At 33.5% G+C, this 21700-nt stretch overlaps 1 protein-coding gene across 1 annotated transcript in view; it reads left to right on the top strand.

Annotated features, from left to right (window-relative positions):
• LOC124366714 (phorbol ester/diacylglycerol-binding protein unc-13-like) overlaps positions 1-21700 on the top strand; it is a gene marked incomplete at its 3' end in the record, with an annotated part of 350859 nt that overhangs the window by 328912 nt on the left and 247 nt on the right. Inside the window, exons 7-8 of the mRNA XM_046823315.1 lie at positions 3149-3265; positions 6253-6462. Coding sequence (XP_046679271.1) covers positions 3149-3265; positions 6253-6462 — 327 coding nt within the window. The remainder of the gene's footprint in view (positions 1-3148; positions 3266-6252; positions 6463-21700) is intronic.

Below are 21700 nucleotides of genomic sequence, written 5' to 3'. Positions count from 1 at the left end.
AGACCAGCTGACCTGCCCTAAGTTTCCATGACTTATCTATTATTATTATGATTATTATTTCAAGTTAACTAATGAAAACTCACCTAACTTACCACATAACTTTCGGAACTAACCAAGGGTCATTACCCTACTCGAGGAAACCGCGCTACTCACGGTCGAACGCCTTATCACCCTACTCGATGGTCCCCTGGCCTACTCGAGCGCCGACCGGCCTACCCAGGAGTCGACCGGCTTATTCGAGAATCAACTTGCTTACCCGATGAGCGACCGGCTACTTCATGTTTTCTCGTCTTAAATGCTCCCTTCTTACATTAGCACACTATAGGATGGGTTCTGTACAATTTTTAGCGTGTAGAATTGGGTATCAATAAACCGAAAAAGTACCGTTCCAACAAAGCTGATCGATCAGAGCAATGATTGTTTGTTTTGACAACCCAATGGGCATGGTGGATGCTATTGAAATCTTGTTGCACAACGATCGTTAAGGCCAAGGACGTAGGCAGTGAGGGGGTCCAAGGGGTTCGGACCACTCATTTAAAAGTTTTTCAATTGCTTTTATAATAAACGACTATTATTATTATTTTAGTAATTCAGTATTACTAACATGTACTGTAAATATCGTTCTAAAAAAAACGAGTTGAGAACTTTTTAAGGAACAAAATGGAGCCTTACTTTCTGTCCTACTACGGGAAAATATCAGTTGTCTACAACACCCATCCTCCCCCCCAAATTCTTTCCTGGCTACGTTCTTGGCCGAGGCTAGGAGTGGACTGATACATGTTTCTTTCCAGCAACCTTTCTGAACAATTTTGCGGTTGCTTTTAACTAAGGTACGTCAACACGTTTACTGCGGCAGACGCGCTTTATTATATTACATTTCTTCATTCAGTATAGACCAGCAGTGGAGGTATGGAACTGTGCCTGTTTTTGCACAAAATAACATTACAGACATTTCAAATCTAAAACGTATTTTAAAGAACAAGTCCTATTTCGCCATGTACTGTTTGCTCAACGTATTAAGATAGGTAAATACAATTGTTATTGTGTAATGTAAAGTACATGTCTTTTGCTACAGAACACAACGCCTCAACTATGAATTATTCATATTGAATAAATCTGATGTTCTGTCCCATCTTTACTGCCAAGCATAAACGTTATACATGTTTATATTTCCCGTGGTTACGCGATTACGTTTATCTCTTATAAACTTAAGTAACAGATTATTTCGTCCTTTTAACTTTACTGCTGTTTTCTGTCGCTACAGTTGACGTTCAACTAGTTTACTGCCGACTACATTTTACTGTGTGGTGCAAAGCTACCAATATATTACTTTATTAAAATATTTCTCTTACTTTTTAAAGATTTAAAGTTATTCTTTCTTATATCGGGAGAATTCCAAATAATTTATTAAATAGCGAAATGTATTTTAATCTCGACATTTTGTTTAGTGATGTGCCGCTCATGGACATGCATAGGGTTGTAGATATAAGTGAGAAATTGGGTTTTGCTGTACCCAGTACCCTGCACTAGGATATCCTATATAAAGATATATCTCAATCGTATCACCTAGGAAGAAGGAAAGTCCAGCTCTATTCTAACCTCTTTAGTTAAAGCGGGCAGGAAACAGAATGCCCTAGTGTACAGACTTGTGACAGCCTTGACACCAAGTGAGCATTCCAAAATATTTTTCCTAAAAGCTCAAGTTACAACCACATTAATGCAAATTATATCCGCATAGACTATCAAATTTTGCACGGAAATTGAGTCCATCTTCCGGGCCTTATATGTTGTACTGGCTGACAAAATAATCTGTCTGCTTGTTCAGATATAAAAGAGACAACAGTTTTTGCTATAACCATAATACGAGTATTCGCGTGATACTAAGAACTGTGCCTGTTGTTGCTGTAGTTGCTGTATTTTGGAACTGAGTGTTAAGATTACGTCACCGGTGGTTGCAGCATCACCATACGAATATTCGAAAGATACTGAGAACTATGTCTGATGTTGCTGCCTTGATAACACGAAAGTGAAAACTGCAGCGTAAGCTCGGGTATCTGTATTTCGGAACTGAGTGTTGAGATTACGTCACCGATGGTTGCAGCATCACAATACGAATATTCGTGAGATACTGAGAACTATGTCTGATGTTGCTGCCTTGATAACACGAAAGCGACAACAGCAGTGTAAGCTCGGGTATCTTTATTTCGGAAATGAGTGCTGAGATTGCGTCACCGATGGTTGCAGCATCACAATACGAATATTCGTGAGATACTGAGAACTATGTCTGATGTTGCTGCCTTGATAACACGAAAGCGACAACAGCAGTGTAAGCTCGGGTATCTTTATTTCGGAAATGAGTGCTGAGATTGCGTCACCGATGGTTGCAGCATCACAATACGAATATTCGTGAGATACTGAGAACTATACCTGATGTTGCTATCTTGATAACTCGAAAGTGACAACTGAAACGTAAGCTCGGGTATCTGTGGGCCTAGAACAGAGAGCTGAGATTACGTCACCAGTGGCTACACAATACGAGTGTCGAGTACTCGCGAGATACTGAGAACTATGTCTGATGTTGCTGCCTTGATAACACGAAAGTGACAACAGCAGCGTAAGCTCGGGTATCTGTATTTCGGAAATGAGTGCTGAGATTGCGTCACCGATGGTTGCAGCATCACAATACGAATATTCGTGAGATACTGAGAACTATGTCTGATGTTGCTGCCTTGATAACACGAAAGTGACAACAGCAGTGTAAGCTCGGGTATCTGTATTTCGGAACTGGTGCTGAGATTACGTCACCGATGGTTGCAGCATCACAATACGAATATTCGAGAGATACTGAGAACTATGTCTGATGTTGCTGCCTTGATAACACGAAAGTGACAACAGCAGTGTGCTCGGGTATCTGTATTTCGGAACTGGTGCTGAGATTGCGTCACCGATGGTTGCAGCATCACAATACGAATATTCGTGAGATACTGAGAACTATGTCTGATGTTGCTGCCTTGATAACACGAAAGTGACAACAGGGGCGTAAGCTCGGGTATCTGTGGGTCTAGAACAGAGAGCTGAGATTACGTCACCAGTGGCTATCACAATACGAGTACTCGCGAGATACTGAGAACTATGTCTATTGTTTCAGATCCTGAGAACACGGAGGCGGCAGATCTACAGCGCAAGCTTGAGTACCTGAACAGTATCGTGGACCAAGAGCAGAGAGCTGAGCAGGCACGGAGACAAATGCAGTATTTCGGCCACTGTAAGTTTAGTATAGACAATATAGCTAAGAGAGCAGTTGAAATATGTTTAATTTCGTTCTAACTAAATGCCGTAAATTTAAATTTCAAATTATGTACTCAGCTTTACTTTACTATTATATCAAAACTTCATACTAGGAAGAAAAATTTTGACCTTATTGTATGTAGAAACAGGCATGCTAAACTGACAAAATTGTATATAGGTACATATAAAGTATGTCTTTTTTATCAGGGTGGTAAAATAATATAGTATTCCACAAGGATTAGCATTAGTCTTGTACTACGTATTCATCTTAGAAGTAAGTTAATGGATAGGTATATGTCTCTTGGTTAAGACAGACAGTGTTAGAAAAAATTCGTGTTAATTACACAGTTTTATGTGTGTTTATTCTCTAGTCTAACTAAATGACCCAGCTGGTATTTTGAAAATATAGCATGTCTAGACTGAGGATAAAATGAAGTCTGCAACTAATTAATATTCTTATTCTTTGACAAACAACTTTCTTCTGGAACTCAAGCAATCGATATTTGAGATATTACCTTTCTGAACAAAGAATGTATAGTACATTATTATTCATTTATATATTTACTTATTTTTATTCCGAATGATATTTTACCAAGCTCAATATACAGAGATGATTATGTGATGCATTAGAAATTGTTTAAGAAATACATTATACATAATGTATCTATGGTGGAAAGGATTGATTCAATTTGAGTGTTGAATTTTGCTCCAGTTCACTTTATTGATAGGTGTCTTTGATGTCGAAACGATGTAACGGTTCGTTTTGAGCTTCTTCGTCGCCGACTTTCTTTGGATCACTTCAGACTAACATGACTCCAGATTCCAGGAGTCCTGTCTGAGACAGCGTCAAATACTAAACGCTGCAATAAAAGGAACTGGAGCACAATTATTCACTATTCAAATTACATTATATTGATTAATATTGTAATATGAGCAGGTTTTTCCGAAATAATATGTATAGGCTAAGTTACTATTTTCCACACGTCACGCAAATAATGATGTATGGTAGTTATACATGATGGATATGTAACGCTATGCAGTCTGGCCTTTTATTAATATTTATTATAATGTCATTACTAAACCTTATATGGTAGTTTGAAAGTATCAAAATAACTTAAAGCTTTCGCCTTAAAATAACTAAAAATTCTGATCTTTCCTTTTAATCTTATAATTTTCTTGACCTAAATCTTAGATTTTCTTGCAGTTTCATGATAAATATATTTTGCTAAAGAAGAAAAATGTATAAATCTTCATAATAGATTCCTGTTTTTTCTCCCTCGTTTTGCATTTCTTGAGTCATAAGCTAAATGTGTAAAAATCAAACATCAAGAAACAAGTCAATATTTCTTTAATATTAAAAATTTAATTTGTTTCAACCAAAGGAGCTCTAGAATAGAATTTGCAATAAAAAGCAAAACGTCTCTGTCCTTTCGTCCATTTTATATCTAACCAACAATAATAAATAATATAAAAGAAGAGAATTTAGCGGGCATTGATAAACTTAGCCACTGACTATTGTGTAAATAACTCCCAGGTCTCTCAATATGTCAACTCTGTGTGATATGCCTATATATGATAAATATTTTAACTATCTTATCAAAAAAGAAATTACATTTTTTGGGGAAGTTCAAATTTTAAAAGATAATTTCACGGTGAGCTAAGATTAGAACCTTTTCTGCTGACACTCATTGGGATATTAACTCCTTACTCAATCAAAATTAGGATTTCCTATCATATTTCAGAAGATGATGAAATACTTCCAATGATAGTTTTGTTACAATTTAACTTAAGGTGTTTCATTAATGAAATTTGGAGTGTCTCAAACCTCAAATTTGAGATAAACCGAAATATTGTGTTGGTTAACAAGTTAATCTGTTAAAACACGTTATTTGTCACATTTATATTTTTAAACATCTTACTTACTCATGAAAGTGATCGTCTGGAATGAAAATACAGTTGAGAAGTTTATGTTATTAGATTAAATTACTTTGTCAAACTCTATGTTTTAACTCTGTAGTTTCATGCATACTACCTAGACAGCGATGTGATTTACTCTTTTCATTCAAACGCACTGTAAAGTCACATTGAAAATCTCTCTCTATCTGTCTTTTGAGTGTGTCTCAGTATTGTCTCTGCCTATTGTTTTGCTCTCTCGCAAGAACGTAAACGTAGCTGGTACGCAATCACAGCAAACAATAAAATATGACATTTCAATGCAAAAATATTGCTGATATTTTTAACATTTTAACTTTTGTTCATATAGTTTTGTATCATTTAATCAATTTTTAGTTGTAGTGATTTATGTGCTTACCTTCTATCTATTTAAATGTACTAACCTTAAAAGTAACTTTCTAATAACGTAGTTTTGCTTTGAAAATGCTCGGCAAACACGAAGGGATTTGATAAACCTTTTAACTGTGGTTTCTAAATGTGCAGGACTCAAAATATTATAACATATTTATTTGGTATTTAATTATTTGTCATTTTAATTTGGTTAGTTTAAATCTACACAAGTCAAATATGTAATTTATATTAATGTTTTGCTAGTCTTAAAGTGTCTTGACTCAACCTGCCCATACTTTGATTGGAGTAAAGAATACATATTTTCTGCTCAGTAAATGTCTAACCATATTATATAAACTCCCTATCCAAAATCTATAAAATGTATAAACATGTTTTATATGGCGGTACCAAAGGGTTTGGAAACTATAGACCTATTGCTTTGATGCAATCGTTTTCGAAGAGGATAAAAAATATTGTCTTTCAGAAGTTGTTAATCACTTTATCCAGCAACTTATCTTACAGAAATTCAGAATATCTTACCATGATGAAATTCTATAACTACAACATTAACTACTATTGTAGTTAAAAATAACAGATAGCTGCACTCTTCCCATAGAATTAAGCATAACAGGAACAAATAACTAGAATAAACCATTTTATAAAATGCTGCCCTTTCTACAGCCGGATACTCAGAAGACAGTGATTACACGAGTGACCTCAACTACCCGGTTGGTCAACATGCCAACAGCTCCGCCAGCCAGTTCCGGAACACGGCCCACCAGATGTCCACCCCCCAGCGCTCCCTGGAGACTAGCCGGGAGAATTCGTACGAGACGGACGAGCCGCCGGGCCAACCACCTCCGGTACAGCACGGCCACCACCTGGCACCCGGTATGTGGTAGTCTCGTGGGCAAGGACGTAGCCAGCGAGGGTGTCCAAGGGGTCTGTCCCCCCCCCCCAAATTTTCAATTGCTTCAATTACTTTTTTAGTAAACGTAAAGCTGTTTACGTTATTTTCATTCATGAATAAAAAAATTTTAACAGTCACAGCCTATCTGTCAAGATGAGATAGAGAATATAAAAACTAGCTGTTTCAGTAGATATCTGGTAATATTTAAATTTCAAAATATACTGTCCAGGTCTTAAAAATGTAGCTGGGCACCACAGTTGGATTAAATGTCTATGTAACGTCCACTTTTTAAATTGCAGTTGATTATACAATACAAATTTTTCAATCTATTTATTCATTCGTTAGAAAATTGTTGCTGTGACAGAGCAGTCAGTCATTTCATATTTATCACACTTTTTTAATTTGCGAACGAAATTAGACAAAACAAAACATACTCAAATCAACAGAAGGAGCCATTCTACAATATTTCTTATAGCCACTTTTTCTTTGTTCAGATCATAGTTAGAATACATATTTTTATGAAATTCAAAATAACGTTATTGAAATTTCTGTTTCAATAGGAATGGCTTTAACTTTCTCAAAGACATAATTGCAACAATATTCTAAATTCGAATTTTAGTGACAGACAGTTACAATCCTAATTAACTATTTCCTCTTAGTATTTTTATTTTACTCGAAACTGTTAACAGTTCCATGTGATTTAGAGACTAAAATAAATTAATAACTTCTGAATACATAACAGAAATATAAAAACCTAAATAAAACTCTATAGAGTATTTAATTTAATAAATGTTTAAATATTATCATAAGATCGTTGATTATCAATTTACGTCTATCAATGAGTTTAACCATGTGAGATTTATGAACAGCACTATAAATTTTTTCTTAAAAAAGTTTATTGATTTTAAACATGTACTGAATATACCCTAATGTTGGTATTTATGCAATATCCTGCAAGATAATGTTAGTAAAGTATCTTTTTACAATACATTTTGGCCATTTAATAAAATTAGTTTTCCAAGCGCTTACACCCGTGTACCAATAATATGTTTATAACCCAACGGAAGCTTTCTTTATAACAAATGTTTTGTTCTTAATTTTTGCAAAATAAACCTGAATGACCTTCATTCAAATAAAATTATAAGGGATATAATAACAAGCAGAGGTGCAATTCATGATTCGGATTCATTCGTACAAGTTAATTGAGTTTTCTAATCAAGATTGGTTTGTGTTGCTAAAAGAGAAAACAGACTTGTAAGTCACCTCTTAATTGAATCAGTAATGGGTCATTTGCTACAGTAGCTATCCTGGTGCTTCAATCATTATAAAGCCAATTGTAATTGGATATAATGTCAGCTGAATTTATGAGGTGTGTTGTGAGGCTATTAGTTTTTAACCAATTAGGACAGTTTATTAATTATGTTTTAGCCTTAAACATGTTTACTCTTTTGGGTTTGGTCCATCTCTCATACCCATAGACCTCTGCTCAGAACCCGTTGAAGTTATAAAAGAATTCTGCTTGAAATTTGCACCAGGATTAAGATAGTGAATATCTCTAGGAGGGCTCACTTCTGGCTGGTTTATACTTTCCACTTGAACCTACACTGGATTTAGCAAAAACTGATGTTGCTTTTATATCTGGACAACATTATGGATGTCCAGAAGCGGTACATTAGGAACCGCAAATGTCGAGATATTGGGTTCGAATCTATTGCGGGGGATACACCCCTTCTTCCAAAGAGACATGACTGAGATAAATCCAAAATTCCTTCCTCGTTGATCTCAACAGGAGGCCCCCTACCCCAAACCTTACCCATCCTGAATATCCTGTCACTCCGGAAACACTACAAAGATCCTTTTTAGTACTAGGTGCAATGAGAGGTTTCTCAGCTTCGTGTCCTAAGAGTACAAAAAATGTAATAAACACAATTTTTAGCTGCGTTGGTTTTTTTTATTTTAAAGGAATATTCCTTTAAGATAACTTACTTAAAAACAAGATAAGCAGAAAATTGATTTTTCTCCACAAGTAGTTATAGGCTTTTAGAATCCAAATATTTGTCAGTTTTATAACAAAACATTTTTAAAATGGCTAAAAATAGTTATTTTTAACTATTTAAACTAATCTATTTCTATTTTTCTAGATCTATTTTTATCTTTGGAAAATTAAGTATTGTTTATTAAAAGTTAAAAATTTGTTTTTTTTTATCTATTTATAAGAACACTAGAAACCTAGTATGGTTTGAGCATTAGCGAAGCATATCACTTGAGGGGCTGGAAAAGTTTCATTTCTGTCCCTCTACTTACCTGCCTGTATGGCTGTCCGCACGATATCTCGAAAACATACTGACTTAAATACTTAAAAGTTTGTATGAAACTGCTTTTAAATACTGGCAACAATGAATTCAATTGTAGTGCATATGACTCCATGGGATCTGACTGAGCATTATTGAAGCTTATCACTCTGTAGGTTGACATAATTTTTCTTTCGTGTGCCTAAGGAAAGAAACGTTTATTTACTGTATGATTGTACGTCTTAACGTCCGAAGGACATCTCGAGAAGGAAATGAACATTATATAGATTTGAAATTTCGCAAGCAACCACAGTGAAGCATGTTACGCAACACATGGTTTAGTATGCTCTTACCTTGGATAATAAGGACCAGACTTACAAGCTAACAATAGATCATTGGTGAAGCTTATCACTCGAGGGGGCTGTAAGAATAATTTCTGTCTTTCGATCTGTTTGTCTATCTGTCCCCAAGATATGTCAAGAACAAACTGACATAAAGTAACTGAAATTTTTAATTATGTTTTAAACTTATGTTTTAATATATGTAATAATCCTTATTTCCTTCTATTTCCCCAATATGCAGTGCATTTTACACATACGAAGTAAGATACCAAGTGTTATGAACTGGAAAATTCAAGTACTCTGTACAATGAACAATGAAAATTCGTTTCTTTTAGAGGAAGCCTTTAAATCTAAGCATGATTACAGAAAAACAGTTTTTAAACAAAACAAGCAGGACTGATAGAGGAATTATGTAATAATAGTATGCTTAAATAAGTATTACCATAAGTTAACAAATCTTAAATCCAGTAAAACAAATAAACAATGCATTAAGGTTCATATTTGGCAGACAAAATGCATGACGCTGGCCTGGCCTGGAATTTTATAAACAATATCCCATAAATTAATACTTGTGTTTTACTAATTTATACAGCAGTATCATAATCTACACTCTATAAAATAAATTGTATTAAAAAACAATGGCTGGGCTGGTGGTGCGTGTTAACTTGTTCATAGCTAATTTGTACAAAAGTATTAGAATTTTTACTTATTTGTATTAGTACTGTCCTAGTTCAAAACGAGTAGGTGCTACATTTTTGTCATATTATTTAAGAAATTATAAAAGGTATGGCTGGTATATCGCTGACTCCGCCACCACACGTTTGTGTTCATAATTTTGTACAGTTTTTTATAAATACTCTAAAACTATTGTAAAAATTAGTATAAAATTAGTAATATACATCATTGTATAATGTTTTGTGTGAGATTTGAACATATTTGGGACAGTGGCATGCATTACTGAGGAAGAACAGATCATGTTCAGACGCAAGTAAATACCCCTCTCCCCCTCTTCAGCAATGTCAAACAGCTGATCTAGAGTGTAACGAGGTGACTGTAGGTAAGAGCTCCACTTGCGTCATTGAACATATTCATAAGTAATCAAACCTGTCTGTAATTAATTCGTTTGTGTCATGTAAAGGGCAATAGTTGAGTTAAATAGCAATATTTTAAGGTGTTGCTTATTGTTACATGGTTGTACATTTATGTTATTGTTTATGGTGATCAATATATAACTTTTATACTTGTATGATTGTAATATTTAATCGTACTATCCTATCCTTATATTAAAAGCACATCACAATACGTGATAGTTTATGATCCCTAGTTAATTATAATGAGTTCAAGATTAATAGATTAATGAGTTCAAGAATAATAAACTATACTTGCATAGCATGGTACAAAATACTAAGTAATCTTGCACGAATAATAAAATAAGTACTAACTTATTAATATTAATGTGCGCATATATTTACATTTTTACACATTTAGTACTATTATTTAAAATAATAATGTGTTTTTCTTCCTCAAAAACCACATCAATCTCAGGAAAACAAATAATCAATTCTTAAAATTCATTGGCAGATAATTAATTTAGTAACTGACAAGGATAAAGCTCTTTACTGGCAAGGCATTTTTGAGTCTTTGCAAGGTATATTTGAAACTTTTTTTATATTTTTTATGCTTTTCAGTAGGAATAAATGTTAATACTAACAAAGTCATACATACAGATGATATAATCTTAAATTTGTGTAGGATTGCATAAAAGTGTCCAACAATTGCTTTTAAAAATGGAGAATATAAATAAAATACATTCAACTGGTTTACCTGTAATGAACTTGTATGCTATAATACAAAAACTCAAAACATCATTCTAAGTTTGTTTCTAAGACTCTTGGAGCAATTGGAAAAACTCATAAATATTACTAAATGTAAAGAATACATAACATTTCCAATGTATTTATTTTTTGGGTGAGGCCTTTCGAAACCAAAAGTTTCCTCATCAGCTATAATTCGCCCAAAAAATAAATTATAGCTGATGAGGAAACCTTTGGTTTCGAAAGGCCTCACCCAAAAAATAAATACATTGGAAATGTTATGTATTCTTTACATATCATTCTAAGACTTTCGCAATGTGTATTTAATCAGTTCTAGTGTTAACAATTTCTTAAATGTATTAAAATAGGAGAGGGTATTGTTAATGAAAGTCAAGTACGTTTTGGAATAGTAGAATAATTTTTATATTTCGTAAACTGTGTCATTGTCAATAGTAATTTTTAAGAATTACTGCTTTTGAGAAAGAAATATTATTAACCTTAAATATATATGAATAGATATGTACTCCATGGAGGAAAATACGATTGCATTTGTCACAAGAGATAAAGTAATGGATAGTTCATGATCATGTACAGTTGGGATGAACAAGGAAACTTGATACAATGGACAATCTTTTTACAATGTGAAAATCCCAATATTTGTTGTATATCAGAGACATTATTACATTGAGGCTACCCATTTGAATGGTTATAAAAATGTAACCTCTTTTTGTTGTAAAGTTTTGCAAAAGGGAGTAGAGTAGTACATGTAGAAAACTATTGCTTGGAAGGCTGTTGTGAGCTTTCAGCTGCCAACATCCAGTACGATGGTTTGCATTTATTCTTAGACATTGTTTATGAACCCAGAGCACTGTTCTTCTTCTTTTGAGGAAAATAATTCATTTTATGACCACTTGTATGCATGTCTTGAAAGAATCATTAATCCAAATACCAGACCTGTCATTGTTGGTGACTTCAACGTTGACTTGTTTCATAGTTGTATCAAGACTAGTAATCTTACGGATATGATGATGTCCCATGGTTTGGTAAATAAAGTAAATCTTTCACAAGAGAACAAAAAATTATAAATCTTTCATAGATCTTGTCTATACAGATTTGTCCGATTGTGTCTTCTACAGTGATGTCCGTTTACTACATTGTCTGATCAACATGCCCAAGTTTCAGTTGTTAGCAGGGAGAGTAATCCAGGTATAAATTATCTTTTTATTCTTACAGAAGATCTTTTTTGTAACAATAACGTGCGGATTTTCAAAAACCTGCTGCAGCGTGAATCATGGTCCCATGTCTTCAGGCTTTTTCTTCCTCTGTCCAGTTTGTTTTTGTTCAGGCATTTCCAGAGAAGAAAGTCAAGGTTACATCGAAATCTTTAAATTTCAAAGTGCCCTTGAACCAGGAAATATTGATAATGCGGGACATGGTCAGAGAGTGATGGTTCTTCACAAAAGATTTAGACAGTTCTCACGATCCAAAGCAGTTTTACTTTTTCCTGAAAAAGAAGTATAGAGATTTTATAAGGAATTTTACATCATCTGTAGTGTTTGATAGATTACATCACTCTTCAAATAAAATCAAGACACCTTGGTATATTATAAATTGCCATAGTAATACTACTAATTCTTTTATAAATGCTGTTGATAGCATTAAAAATGAGGATGGTTCATTAATAAAAGACTAAAAATCAGTTGCAAATACTTTCAAAGATTTCTTCGTAAATGTAGCTGTGCAATCCAATGCCAAGGACAATAGCCAGCATTTTCATACTGGACTAACCAAACTTTTGGCACCCCTTCTTTCCTTACTCCAGTTTCTGAAACTGAAATTGTTGACATCATAGGTTCCCTAAAAACCAAGACATCTTCGGGACTGGACAATATCTTTTCGAAACTGCTCAAAGACTGCACTCTTTTATTTATCCAACCACTTGTTCATATAATAAATTATTCTTTTGAAAATGGCTTGTTTTCTGATTCTCTTAAACTTTCCTTTGTAAAGCCTCTTCATAAAAGAGGAAAATTGGATGAAATTGATAACTTCAGACCAATTTCCATCACATCTGCATTTCAAAGGTTTTTTTGAAAAAGCTGAATTAAAAAGGTTATGGTTGTTTATTTATCTGAGTGACTTCTTATTTGAAAATAATTCGGTTTTGTAAAGGAAAGATCAACTGTTAACGCAATTTTCACATTAATTAACAGGATTGTGAAGCACTAGATAAAGGTTAATCTACATCAAGAGTATTTTTTGACCTAACGAAAAACATTTGACATGATTCCTCACAAGAGACTTCTAGAAAAACTTGAGATGATTGGTGTGAGAGGTGTAACTGGAAAATGGTTTCGATCCTATTTGGTTTTTCGTCACCAACATGACAGCGTTCCATCTGGTGAGGGTGGTGTTTTAAAGAAATGCTGCCCAGACGTCAAATTTTTCAGAGCTGGTGTGCCCCAGGGCTGCATATTAGGGCCTTTAATATTCTTCATCTTTGTAAATGGTATTAGAAGATCCATAGCAGGTTCTGGATTATGTCTGTTCACAGATGACACTTCCTTGGTAATCAATGATAAATGTCATAATGTCATGGAGATGGATGCTTTCGTTCAGTCACAGAAACAAAATCATTCAATGGTTATATAGTAACGGTCTTCTTATTAATACAGAAAAGACTAGCTTAATTGATTTTAAAGTTTAAAGTATCACCTTAATCAGTCGATATATTGAGCATACACATTGGAGATGTTGTGGTTGAAATCTGATCAGTTTGTAAAATTCTTAGAGATCTCGATAAATAGAAACCATAATTACCATTCACACATAGAAAATTTAGCTGGAAACTTGAGCTCAGGATTATTTGACCTTCACAGATTGTTTTGTTTTATAAATATTGACATGATGCTCACTGCATAGTATGCTGTCATTTTTCCATATCTCTCTTATGCTGTTGGTGTATGAGATTCTGAAAATAGTTACATAAAACAGATTTTTATTTTGCAAAATAGTTGCAACCAGTTATTCAACTCATTAAAAATCCTTACCTTTTCCTCAATTTACATTTTTCATGCCCTACTTTACTTTAAACAAAACCCTGGAATTTTCCAACACCTTGTGTCACAATATAAATATCAGATCAGAAACAAAAACAAATTTAACATTCCAGATCATAAAACTTTTTTCCAAAAACGAATATTTTATAATTCAGTTATATTTTTCAACACCCTTCCCGACTACTTCAGGATGAAAATGACTATCAATATGTTTAAAAAGAGTTTGAAGAAGTTCCTAATTATAGTCAAGTCTTATTATAGTGTTAAAGAGTTTATGAAATGCATTTTAAAAACATAATTTGACCAATTAAAATGCATTCATAAAACATATATATATATATATATATATATATATATATATATATATATATATATATATATAGGATGATGAATAAATTATTGATTCATGCCGATGCTTGTAATATGCTGAATGGCAATAGAGAAGATTTAGTTTGGTTTGATATCTCGAGAACAAGTTGCACTATATATTAGACATTTTACATAACACATTCTTGTTGTCTTAGAACAAAAAGCTGAGAAGTTGCACTTAGTTAAAAGGACCATTGCATTGCTTAAGAGTGACAGGATATTCTGGATGGGTAAAAGTAGGGGGTAGGGGACACCTCTTGGCTAGATCCATGAGAAACGATTTTCGGTATTAGTCTCGGAATAAGTGGAAGCTAGCTCTGCACCATCCTCTTCAGTCAAAGCAGGCAGGGGGAGGCATGCCATTATGTCTAGGATAGCAAGAGCCCTTAACAATTAAAGAGCCCTGCCAACTCCAACAGTACTCTCTCACAGTAGACTAGACCATCGATCTACCCTTTCACCCCAATATCTTAACATTTGCAGTTAGTGATATGGCGCTTATGAACATCCATAAGGTTGCCTAAATTTAAGTGACATCAGTTTTTGCAGAACGCAGTGTAGGTTCAACTGAATGGTGTAAACCAGCCGGAATTCAAACCTCCTTGAGGCATAATACTTCATTTCTAAGGAGATAAGTTAAATTTGATGATGGCGCATGTCCCTTTTTCCATCTTTAGCGAAATCTGTTCTGCATAATATGATTTAGTGGACTCCCACCTTTTCATTATGGATGAGGAGAATATGTTTTTCTCAATATTCTCTGCTTAGACATACAGTAATGTTTAAGAAGAGGCAATGTGACATTGTAGCCCAAAATGATTTTTTTTTTATCATTGTAAACTCCTTTTATGTTACAATTTAGTGTTAAATAACACTTAATATACCTTTTGTTGTTATGTTGATGGTTAGATAGAACTTTATATGTTTCAGCTTAGCATGTAAGTCTATTACAATACTTATTGAAATGTAAGAATACAAGAAGGAAACAGTAAGGGAATCACATACATGGGAGTAATAAAAATCATAATTTTGATTACCAAAGCCCTTCCCACCATCTACTATCTTTTTTCTAAATGTTCTTTTCTACTCATTAATTGCCGTTTGTGTTGTTGATGTAATAGAATCTAAAAATTATATTCTGCCCAAAATAGCGGATTATCAGTCTGATTTCTTTAGTAAATTCTCTTACTGTCCTGTAATGAGAATTTAAACTGACAATGGACCTAACAGATCGCAACTTAAAAAAGGAATAAAAATAAAAATCAATTATCAATAACTGAATTTGTTTTTAATGGAATTCTTAACATAATAAAGTAATAATCCACATCAATCACTTTACAAAACAAGAAAAAAGTCAAATACATATCTATCATGTGTTTACATTTTTTAACCATCGGTTTAAACGTACTATTATTAAGAGCAGTCCACTGCCAACATAAAGCAATAGTCAAACTTCCAAACATATAATTTACATTATATTTACGACATCCTCCTAAATGCCTAAGAGCCTTAGAGAACCTTAATCATACCAATTCTTCCAAAATCATGTCGAACTCTAATCGAGGAGTTGTGTCAGTAGCTTCACCCTTTTTTTGGTTTGGTTTTATCTGTTCACCACCTTCTTCAGTTCATTTGTATAATCAAAAACCTTCAAGTGGATAGATACGTTGAATCGCTAGATTGAATATTCAGCTTCCAGTTTTTAATCACGCAATTCTTGAGATTTCGTCCCTGTCAGGAAAGATATTTATGATTATTCTAAGTAACCAATTTTGTCTTTTCATGTTATAAATGAGGCTATGACAACTACTTCTTCTACCTTCAGACTTCTTGTTTTTCTTCCAGTGGACAGTTTTAGTTGGTCTAAATATTACACTTGAAATCTTTTTCTTACATATTCTCAAACGCGCTTTAGATATTTGATTCTTCTTTCAAATACAGTGGAATAAAATCCTCCTAAGTCAATAACTCTATCTTGTATAAGCATTGCTGGTGTTATTAAAGTGTACTATAAATTTTTGTCTTCTGTTAAGTAGGTTATTGGTCTGTTGTCTATTAATGATTCACAATCACACAAAATTGATTTTAGTTCTTCACTGTTAATAACAGCTTTTCTTAGCATCTTCTTCAAACACTGCTTTACATCCGAAAAACCATCCCACAATGGAGAAGAAGGTGGGTTGAACCTAATTCTATGCGGTCCATCACAGTGATATTGATGATTTTGGTCCAATCTAAATGGTTAATAGCATTATCAAATCCTCTGAAGGTCTTGCATTAATTGCTGTATATTATGGATAGATGACCTAATCTTGCAAAAAATCAGTGTAAAGCCAATATAATACATCAGTTGTAAATGATTGTATGAATTCCAAATGAACCACCCCATAGTCTGCGCCGGAAAAAATACAATTCCATAATTTACCCTCTTCACACAGAAATAATGGGCCTGCAAAGCCAATGCCAGTTATTTCAAAACATGCAATAGCAAGTACTCTTTCTTCTAGTAATGGTGGACTACATGGATCAGGTGTTTACTTGTAGAACGTTTACATACAACACAAGCATTACGAATCCTTTTGATAGTATGTCTTCCTTTCAATATCCAAAAGTTTTCTTGAATAATGCTCAAAAGACTGTGGGTACCAATTTGTCAATTTTTAAAATCTAGTGACAAAATTAACCTTTCCTCAATTTTATGTTTCAATGGTAGAACTATTGGCATTTAGAAAGCTCTCAAATCACTTCTTTCATTTATTTTTGTTTTCAGTTTTATCACCTCTGTATTATAATGAAGAGCTTGCAAAGTTCTGAGCTCATTGCCTTAAATGGCCACTCTACTCATTGCCCATTGGCCATTAAATGATTCAACTTGAATCAGCTTTACAATGTTACATTTTGCATTTTAAAATTCTTCCAAACCCAAAACTGTGGTTTTCGTCTGATTGCTCTTTTTCAGACAATTATTTTTGGACCTTCATAACCCAAGCAGCAATTCAGATGATCTTGAAATAATCTGAGTAACAAAGGCCTAAATATTCACCAAACTATGTATCACTACTAAATCGAACTGTAGCTAAAGATCACTTTATCAAGTTCTATTTCTGAAACCGGCCATTCTGATAATAGTTGTTTTAACCAGGCTCCTCCCACCATTTAGATACAACAAGCTGATTTGGAATACAGCTTCAACTAGGCAAGTCCGCGGGATTGCGCTCTCCAGGATCATGAATCCAATTTTCTCTCTCTGTTAATTTCCTAATTTATCTGATTCGATTACTGACAAATAGTCCCCATTGATCTTCTTGTTTGATCCAAGTTAGGGCAGTAGTAGAATCACCACATAAACATATCTGTTGAATTTCTTGAGTTTCTTCAAGCACAAAATGTGTGAGTCTAGCTCCAACTAATGTTGCTAAAAGTTCCAGGTGTGGAATAGTAGCCTTTTCCATAGGCGAAACTCTTGATTTCGCTTAAATTAATCTAAGAAATACTTTAATTTCTGTCTCAACACGAAGAAATACAGCAGACAAATAGGCTAACTGACTTGCATCACAGAACATCTGTAGAGTCAAAACAAAAGATTGTCCAGTGGATCTATTGACTCATCATGGAACTACAACTTATTCTGAAAGATAGGTTAACCTAAATCACAATAAAAATTTCTTTTTTATGTTTTTACTTACTTCATCCCATCCTCCTTTTTCAGTCCAGGTTTGTTGTAGTAAGTGTTTAGGATACAAAAACACAGGGGCCGTAAAACCAATAATGTCAAATATTCTTTCCAATTGATAAAATACCCGTCTAGTTACTGGCGTTATGATTACTTTGTCCATACTACCCAAATTTATTTTGAAAGTATTATTTTTATGATCCCATGTTATGGATTTAAAAATGTATTTATTAATATAAAGTTCTAAATGAGTAAACCCCCACCCTCTCAGGTTAAAAAAAGACTTGATTAGGTAAATACAAAAATTGCACCATCGATGAAGGTCTTTAGTTCTTCCTTACTCTCCACATATTTTACACAATTGTCAACATAGAAACTACTTAGAAGTTTATTGATAAACTCAGAATATGGATAAGACTCTTCAATGCAAAGCTCATTACATTTTCTAAAGTGGTAGTCAATCACTGCATTCCTAAAACTACTCTAGCATGTAAATAAATTTTCAAATTATAGGCCTTGTCAATCCAAAGGAACTTTAAATAGTCACAGTCCTTTGCACTTACACCTATTTGTAAGAAGGCTTTTTCAATGTCCGAAACTACTTCTATTTTATTCAGTGTGAAGCAAAGAAGCAAAGGAGGAATTTCTTCTGACAAATTCAATCCCTTTTCCACACATTTATTGAGAGACGGATATCCTTTCTTACAAACTGATCCATCAAAAACAAGATGAATCTTTAATGTAACACTATCCTTCAAAACATGTCTTTGTGGCAGACAATACCCTTGCTCTTGCTTATTGGTTGTAACTTCTATTATTGCAATGTGCCCCCAATCATCAAACACTCGGCCCTAAGCTGTTATGGCTCCTTTATCATCTAGCTTTTTTAAGGTTGACGTCAATCTTCGACTAGCATTTACAGAACATTTTGATAAATTTGGATGATCTGCAATCCATGGTAATTCAATTTCATAGCTTCAAGAATATATTTCAATATCTTCCAGCCCTCAATAAATCTGACTTGTATAGCTAGAGACATTTCTTTCTTATTTTTAATTTCAATAGGATCTTTGATACCTAGCTTGTTAAGTTCCCAAAGCTTACTTACAGAAGTTACATGTTAACTAAAAGAATTCTTAATGCAAGCATAGTAGATATTTCATAATCATGAGTTGGTTCGATTTACCCGTCAGTGTCCACCCGAGAGATATTTCGATAGCAACTAAGTGACATTTCAGATCCCTCTTCTGTCCAGTAAATAATTTCTGGCTATATCAGCACATATCAAAATGCGAATATAACCCTATTTAAAATTATTGAAGTTTATTTGTATTCTTCCAGTTCTTAGTCCCATGGATCTTCTTTTACAGTAGAAAGATAATTACAGATGGTTTCTTAGTCCAAGTCCTTGAAATTACTTGACAATTCGCCATTTGTATTTCTTAATCTTAGCAAACAACAATCATGATCTTCTGTCGAAGTTGTCCCTCTTCCAAACAGCGAATGAGCCATGGTCATTGTTTCTAAATGAATAAAGTTTTGTTTCTTAACAAAAGAGTTCTTATGATTTATAGGTTCGTTGACATCCAGTGTCAATTAATGCCCTCACGTTATTTTCTTCCTCACTGATAAGAGTGATTAAGGGCTGTAGTACTTTGTTGTTGATGTGCTATGAAGACTTACTTCCTTGTTGCAGTCCTGAACTGATTAGTGTTTAACATTTGTGTGTTCTTTTGGTTTATTGCTGTTATCCATCTTAGGAGAAGAAAGAGGTATACAATGACCATTACAAACTATGCATTTCATAAAAGCTTAATTTTTCTTGCAAGATTTTTATATTTTAGAACAAGCAAAACAACTGTGTTTTTCACTCAAAATTATTTTTCTCATATTTCTGGCATTCAAACAGCATGAACTAGAATGAGAACCCTCACAAAATATGCAACTTGGTTTAGGCTTGGAATCAACTTTAAAGCCAACTAAACCTGCAGCACTAGGTTAGAAGGTTTAGGGTTATTAAAGCTTTGTATAGCCTTTTCATTTTCACTTGTACAATTTTTCAGAATTATTTTATCTTTCTTATAATTTATTACCTGAAAGATTAGTCTTACTATCATTCTTATAAAATGTACTATGAGCTAGTGATAAGCTTTTTCTGCTTCTACCTTGAGCCTCAAAAATGATGGTTCTAATTTATTTTTGCAGTTGCGAGTTATCTTTTTGTCTATCTACAACTAAGCTAAGATAAAAAGATAGTTTTTGATGCCATTCTCTTAAGGTGAGCTCTAGCAAAGCTGATTCTGGCATGGGAAATAGCATACAGGCATACATATCACATGTGACTCCTAATGTTTCTAAAGAACGTAACTGAGATTCTAATTGGTCATATAAATAAATATTTAAGAGTGCACGTTTTACCTGTAGATTGAGACAAAACTAAGCTTAGCAAGTCTCTTATGTACAATTCAATCAACATTTCTTCCTACCAAACCTATGTGTAAATTGCGCAATCACCTTAGGATAGAGCAGGCTGAATGGAGGAAAGCTATCAACTAGTTCACGCACTGGAGAATTTTCAACTGTAGACTATATTTAATACTAAAATTTTGTTTCATTATCAATAGACATTTTCTCATGTATCATTTTGAATTGAACCCAAATGCGGACATAGTTCTTCAAACTACCGTCAAATTTACTAAGGTTTAACTCAGGCAAATAGTATTGTTATTTAGAACAAGAAAGGTTTCAATTAACAAGTTCCATAGTCTGAAACTTGACTAGCCCTTACTTCACAGTTAAGGGTGCCATATTTACATTTTATTGCTTTCCATCTCTCTAACCCTCTACCTCATCATACTTAGCTTCAAGAACTTGTTCATTATATTCTATAGAAAACATTAGCTCACTCACCTGAGTGTCAATAACAAATAGCATATCTGTTTATCCGATAACTTTTCATAAAATTCTGAGACATTTTGAGGCACTTCTGACTTCAAGTGCTCTCACAATTTATTGTAACAGCTTGTAAATCCTCTCCTCAAAAGATTTCTTTCTTTAGTCGTTCTAGATTCTGTTTTTCCATTGTTGTTCCACTCAAGTGATGCCAATTGTTCTGTAAAGGGAAATTTCAACTGACAATCCTAACAGATTTCAACTTAAAAAAGGCAATTATAACAACTCAATCAAAAATAACTGAACTTGTTTGTAATAGAATTCTAAACATAATAAAATACTATTTATTCCACATCTTTCACTTTACAAAACAAGGCAAAAGTCAAATAAATTTTAATCATGTATTTAATTTTTTTTATCTATAGGTTTTAATTAATTATTTTTAAAATGAAAATAATATTTTAAGAACAGTCCACTGCCAACATGAATCAATAGTCAAACTTTCAAAACATATAATTACATTATATTTATGACACTTACAAAAGCTTGTTTCTTTGACTCTACCAAATATTACAGTATGTAAAATATACTGTAATATTTTTCATATGCTGTAAAATATATTCAGGGCACCAGTGGAACTTGCTGTAGATGGAGCTTATATTGGTCACTGTTAAATTACATGAAAAACATAAAACCAATATTTAAGACTTTTTATTGTTTTGTGAGGCCTTTCGATATCAAGGATATCTTCTTCAGACACATCACAAAAGGAAATTTACT

The sequence above is a fragment of the Homalodisca vitripennis genome, chromosome 7, assembly GCF_021130785.1.
Source record: "Homalodisca vitripennis isolate AUS2020 chromosome 7, UT_GWSS_2.1, whole genome shotgun sequence".
Taxonomy (NCBI): Eukaryota; Metazoa; Arthropoda; class Insecta; order Hemiptera; family Cicadellidae; genus Homalodisca; species Homalodisca vitripennis.
The sequence above is the reverse complement of the archived record's forward strand: the minus strand, read 5'-3'. Positions and strand labels throughout refer to the sequence as shown.